The sequence below is a fragment of the Molothrus ater genome, chromosome 23 (assembly GCF_012460135.2).
Source record: "Molothrus ater isolate BHLD 08-10-18 breed brown headed cowbird chromosome 23, BPBGC_Mater_1.1, whole genome shotgun sequence".
NCBI lineage: Eukaryota > Metazoa > Chordata > Aves > Passeriformes > Icteridae > Molothrus > Molothrus ater.
In genome coordinates this window covers 6617039-6623038 of record NC_050500.2, presented here as the reverse complement: position 1 = coordinate 6623038, position 6000 = coordinate 6617039, and the positions used below count along the sequence as shown (strand labels likewise).

Here is a 6000-nt window from a genome sequence, read left to right as displayed (position 1 = left end):
GCTTTGGAGGGAGGGCTGGATTGAGGTTGATAAATGCACCCAGCCCGTGGTCTCTGGCCACAGGAGGAGTCAGGCCCAGAGGCTGGACCTGCCTCTGGAATGTTCTGGAGGAGCTGGATCCTGGGAGAGCTCCCCCTGTTTCCCATCTCCTCGGCAGCTGGGGTGGAACGGGCAGGGAGGATCCCTGGGGCAGCCGGCGTCTCCAGAGGTGCCTGGCCTGGGGCTCTCCAGGGCTCCCTGGCCTGGGGCTCTCAGTAGGCCTGGCCCGTCTCCACCGGCAGCAGCCCCAGCACGGCCGAGTGCTCGCCCAGCTTCATGCGGCGCTGCGTGGACAGGCTGACGTTCTTGGCCAGGTAATCCACGGCGGCTGCGGGGGAAAGGGACAGTGAGGACACGGGGGACACGCAGTGAGCCGGCTTTCAGCCCTGCAGGGCAGCACCAGGGACCTTCTGACCTTCTGGGAAGGGCTCAGAGCTGGGCTGGGGCTGTCACACAGAGCAGGGACCTCCTGCTCTCCCAGGAAGGGTCAGAACTGGGCTGGGGCTGTCACACACACCAGGGACCTCCTGCTCTTTTGGGGAGGGTCTCAGAGCTGGGCTGGGGCTGTCACACAGAGCAGGGACCTCCTGCTCTCCCAGGAAGGGCTCAGAACTAGGATGGGGTATCATAAACACCAGGGACTTCCTGCTCTCCTGGGAAGGGCTCAGAGCTGGGATGGGGCTGTCAGGAGGAGGACAGGTCCTGCAGGGCAGCAGGGACAGCCCAGCACTGTCACACACAGCAGGGACCTCCTGCTTTCCTGAGGAGGGTCAGAGCTGGGCTGGGGCTGCCAGGAGCTGCAGGGCAGCAGGGACAGCCCAGAGCTGTCACACACACCAGGGACCTCCTGCTCTCCCAGGAAGGGGTTCAGAGCCAAGCTGGGGCTGTCACACACAGCAGGGACCTCCTGCTCTCCCAGGAAGGGGTTCAGAGCCAAGCTGCAACTGCCAGGAGCTGCTGTGGGGCTCAGCACAGCCGAGGGGAGGCCCTCGACTCTCTCCACAAACACCTGAAAGGAGCAAAAATTCCGCATGGAAAAGGGGCGTTCTGAAGGAGCTGCCTGGAGGTTTGGGATAAACCTTCCAGGCTGCCGCTCCGGGTGATGCTGCTGGATGCGATTCCAGAGGTTTCGCTGGAGGCTGCCCAGCCCTGGGCTCGCACCTGCCTCGCCCGCTGCTGCGAGCTCTGCCCGCCTCCCTCCATCTCACCGAAACCTCTTCCCTCGCTTCCATCTGGGAAGGGAGAGCAGCCCCGGCCCCGAGGGGACGGCAGGTCCCGACTGCCCCGGGGTGAGGGGACAGGGCTGGCACAGGACGGTGACACTGCTCATTAGCCGGGCTTCAGTCAAAGTCCCCCTCCGCGCCTCTAATGGCCCCAATTAGATTAATCAGGAGCTGGCAGGAGCTGCCCGATCGCTGCCAATGAGTAAACAAATCTCAGCCATCAACGTCCTGTCAGCGGCGGGCCCCAGAGGAGCCCCTTCCACGCACCAATCCTGATTAGACTTGGCAGATCCATTAGAATTCCCTTCACGCTCCCGCGTTCCATCACCGGCATCATTAACGCGGCCCCGGCCTCTGGGAGCGGAGGATCTGCCGGCCCCGCTCCCCGCCGGGAGGGATGGAGCGGTTCTGGAGTGGGACAGACCCGGGATAACCCACCGGGAGCGGGACAGACCCGGGATAACCCAGTGGGAGCGGGAGAGACCCGGGATAGCCCAGTGGGAGTAATCCCGGGATAGCCCAGTGGGAGTAATCCCGGGATAACCCACCGGGAGCGGGAGAGACCTGGGATAATCCACCAGGAGCGATCCCGGGATAACCCACTGGGAGCGAGAGGGATCCGGGATAACCCAGCGGGAGTGATCCCGGGATAACCCAGCGGGAGGGATCCGGGATAACCCACCGGGACCGATCCCGGATAACCCACCGGGAGCGATGCGGGATAACCCAGCGGGAGCGGGAGGGATCCGGGATAACCCACAGGGACTGATCCCGGGATAACCCACCGGGAGCGATCCCGGGATAACCCAGCGGGAGCGATCCGGGATAACCCACCGGGAGCAGCAGCACACCCGGGAGTTCTGGGTGCGCCCCCTCCGCCTTCCACGGGCTCCCTCCCCCAGCTCCCATCCAGAGCTTTCCCGGATGTTTCAGGGGTTTCACCGCTCCGGTGTGCGGTGGTGGCTCTGTCCCCGGTGTCACCCGCGCTGGGTGGCCCTGGGGGAAGGAGGGGGGCGAGCAGGTGGAGCCCACAAAATCCTGGAATGGTCAGGGAGGCTGGAAAAGCCCCCTGAGATCATCGAGTCCAGACCTCAGCCCAGCACTGCCCATCCCCAAATGCTGTCTCCGGGCACTGGATCCATTTTTGGGGACAATCCCACGGATGGCATCTCCCTGGGCAGCCCATGCCGTGCCTGAGCCCCTTTCCGTGCAGGAATTTCCCCCAAAATCCAACCTGAGCCTCCCTCGGTGCTGTTTGAGGCCATTTCCTTTTGTCCAGCCCCGTCCCCTGCGAGCCGAGCCCGACAGGCTGGGAATTGGATGGCGATCCCATCCTCCCAAAAAACCCCAAACATTCCTTGCTGCGCCGGTGGGAAGAACCCAGAGGCACCAGGGGATGCCAGGTCAGAAATCAGGGATGGGGTTTGTTGGTTTAACGGGGCAGAAGCCAAAATAAACCCAGAAATTTACGGAAGGTGATTGTTTGTTTAAGTGAGAGGGAAAGTGAGGCTGGGTTTGTTTGTGTAAAACTGGGAATAAGGAGAAGCGGGAGGAGAGGGATTCTCCAATTCCCAAATCCTGCGGTTGTCCTGTCACACAGAGCCTGCCCCAAGCCCATAACCCCCATTCCTATAATATAATTTATATTAATTAAATGATATAATTTATATAATCTATATTATATAATATATATAATATAATAATTTTATATAATCTATAGTATTTAGTATATAATATATAACATATAACATATAATATATAATTTATAATATATAATATATATTATATATTTTATAATATATAATATACATAACATCAATAATTTAATATAATATATTATATATTATATTGTATATATACTATTATATTATACCATTTATATTAGTTATATACCATTAATTACATAATATTATATGCGCCATGACATTATATATAATCCAACAGATGTTTTGTGATATGCAATTAATATATTTTAGCACCTAAAAAGAGTTTTTGATGCTCTTGTGCCGCACCAGAGAAGGAAGGAGCACCTGATCTGAATAAATGACCCCGCGGGGTCACCTCACGCCGACGGGCGTTAAAACAGAATTTGAAGGGAAGTGAAGAACCCAAAAAAGGAGGCGGAATTGGAATTATCTGCAAAGCACAAGAGGCACCGGGAAAGGGAGGAAAAAATGTTATTCCAAGGTCAACTGCACGTGAGGGGCTGCTCCGGGCAGCGCTAATTACCGAGAGCTCGTCACCAACGGGGTGACAGAAACGGGCACGGGGGGCCCGGGGAACGACGCAAACCGTGCGAGCAAAAATTCCTGCAGCGAAGCCACACAAACCCTCCTTTCTCCTTCCCCCTCTCCGCCGAACGCAGCTCGCCCCCTTATTTTATTTTTTACACACACGGGTGTGACTAACGCCTCGCCCAAGGGAATCTTTATTGGAAATACATGGTATCGGAATTTGTTTAAGATTTTTATCAATAGCACGTGTGTCCAGCCCCGCATCCAGAAGCGAGGGGAAGGTCGAGGGGTCACAGATCAAACTCCCGACAAACAAAAAGAGGAGGGGCGGGGGGGCCGCTATTGATCCCGTCTGCCGCCACAGCCGGTTCTCATTGAGGCCGCGCGTTAAGGACATTAAAGGGCTGTGACAGAGCGGGGCCGGAGCCGCGGCCGAGGGAGGAAAGGTCACCGAGGACACGCTGCGGGCAGCCCGCAGGAAGAGGATGCACCTTTAACCCTCGCGGCTCAGCGGCGCTGCCAGCGCCCCGCGGCCGCCACAACGCGGCAGGTGACAACAGCCCGGCCGCGGGGCTGTGCCTGTCACCCGGCTGGGGTGTGCCTGTCACCCTGCTGGGCTGTGCCCGTCACCCTGCTGGGGTGTGCCTGTCACCCTGCCAGGGTGTGCCCGTCACCCTGTTCGGGTGTGCCTGTCACCCTGCTCGGGTGTGCCCGTCACCCAGCTGGGGTGTGCCTGTCACCGTGTGCCTGTCACCCTGCCGGGCTGTGCCTGTCACCCAGCTGGGCTGTGCCTGTCACCCTGCCAGGGTGTGCCTGTCACCTTGTGCCTGTCACCTGGCTGAGCAGTCCCTGCCACCCAACCAGGCTGTTCTTGTCACCTGGTCAGGCTGTCCCTGTCACTCTGGGGGGTGTCCCTTTCACCCAGCCAGGCTGTGCCTGTCACCTCTTGCCAGGCTGTGCCTGTTACCCAAAAGGGACAACACCCCCCCTGACCAGGCTGTTCCTGTTACCCAGCTAGGACAGCAACCTCTGACTGGGGTGTCCCTGTCACCCCCAGCCAGGCTGTCCCTGTCACCCAACAGGTACAACACCCACTGGCCAGGCTGTCCCTGTCGTCCAGCCAGAACAGCACCCCATGACTGGGGTGTCCCTGTCACCTCCAGCCAGGCTGTCCCTGTCACCCAGCGGGGACACCACCACCCTGACCAGGCTGTTCCTGTCACTCCTGACTGGGCTGTCCTTGTCACCCAGCAGGGACAACACCCGGGCCACGCTGTCCCTGTCCCAGGGCAGCTCAGGGTTCCCAGCCCAGCTGTCCCACGGCCCCAGCCCTGGTGACAAACGCGTTCTGCAGGAAGAGCTCCCAGCCCCGGCCTGGGGAGGGCAGGGCAGGCTCAGCTCAGCTCAGCTCGGCTTTACAAAGCCCAGCTTTCCCCCGGCTGAGCAGGATGAGCCAGTCCCGGTGGTTTTGGGGAAAGAGAAGGCGCTGGGAGCTGCCCTTTCCTGACAGAAAACTTCACCTAAAACATTTCCCTGCACTTTTGATTCACCTGCGAGGGGAGGAGCGACGCACGAGCAGATTTCACTTCCAGCAGGACAAACTTCCAGGGGTCTCTCACCCAAAAATGCAGAACTTGGGTGCGTAAATCCAACCCCCAGTCCCTCCCCAGCTCCTGCCCTTCCCGGGAAGGGGGAATTGCTCCCAGCACTTACTCTGCCCGTACTGGCCGTACTGGTAGCCGGCCACGGGGTCCACGCTGTAGCTGGTGGTGCTGTAGGTGGGGGGACAGTAGGACTGCGAGGTCGGGAGGCTCTCCACGGACTTGATGGAGTCGCTGCGCTGGCTGCAGCTGGCCGAGATGGAGTTGGTGCTGTCCAGGCCGCCGTGGAGGGGAGAGATGGAGAAATCGGCCTGGGGCTGAGGCGGGACCCCGCTGGGGTTGCTCAGGATGCTCATCACCTGCAGAGACACCGAGGCACCGTCAGGGGCTGGCCGGAAGGGAAACAGCCCCGAAAGCGGCCCCCAAAACAGCCCCAAAAACGGCCCTGAAAGCCCCAAAAGCGGCCCCCAAAACGGCCCTAAAAGCAGCCCTGAAAGCGGCCCCAAAAAGCGGCCCCAAAAACGGCCCTAAAAGCAGCCCTGAAAGCGTCCCCGAAAGCGGCCCCGAAAATGGCCCCGAAAATGGCCCCAAAAACGGCCCCGAAAACGGCCCCAAAAACGGCCCTGAAAGTGGCGCTTTGGGACGGACAGCACCCACATGGAAGAGCCGAGCTCTGCTCCCCCAAACCCCGCCGGGGCTCCCCTTGGAGCCCTGCACGGGGAGAATGCAACAATTCCACTCAGCCCACTCGGGTTTTTGGGGATATTTTGCTGCCCTGCCAGGGATGAGCAGAGGGGTCACGGAAAACCAGGAGAAAAATCCCGATTTTCCCAAAGGGACGGTGAGGAAAAAAATCTTCCCGTTGTTGGGAAGTCAGGTTTGCAAAGGTCCCCGAGCAAAGCA

At 59.1% G+C, this 6000-nt stretch overlaps 1 protein-coding gene across 3 annotated transcripts in view; it reads right to left on the bottom strand.

Moving 5' to 3' along the window:
• Positions 1 to 251: 251 nt before the first annotated feature.
• Positions 252 to 6000, bottom strand: part of PAX7 (paired box 7) — a 134571-nt gene continuing 128822 nt past the window's right edge. For all 3 annotated transcript variants that reach the window (XM_036396245.1, XM_036396244.2, XM_036396248.2), the window contains 2 exons: positions 5210 to 5456; positions 252 to 367 (listed from right to left, as the gene is read on the bottom strand). In XM_036396245.1, coding sequence (XP_036252138.1) covers positions 252 to 367; positions 5210 to 5456 — 363 coding nt within the window. The remainder of the gene's footprint in view (positions 368 to 5209; positions 5457 to 6000) is intronic.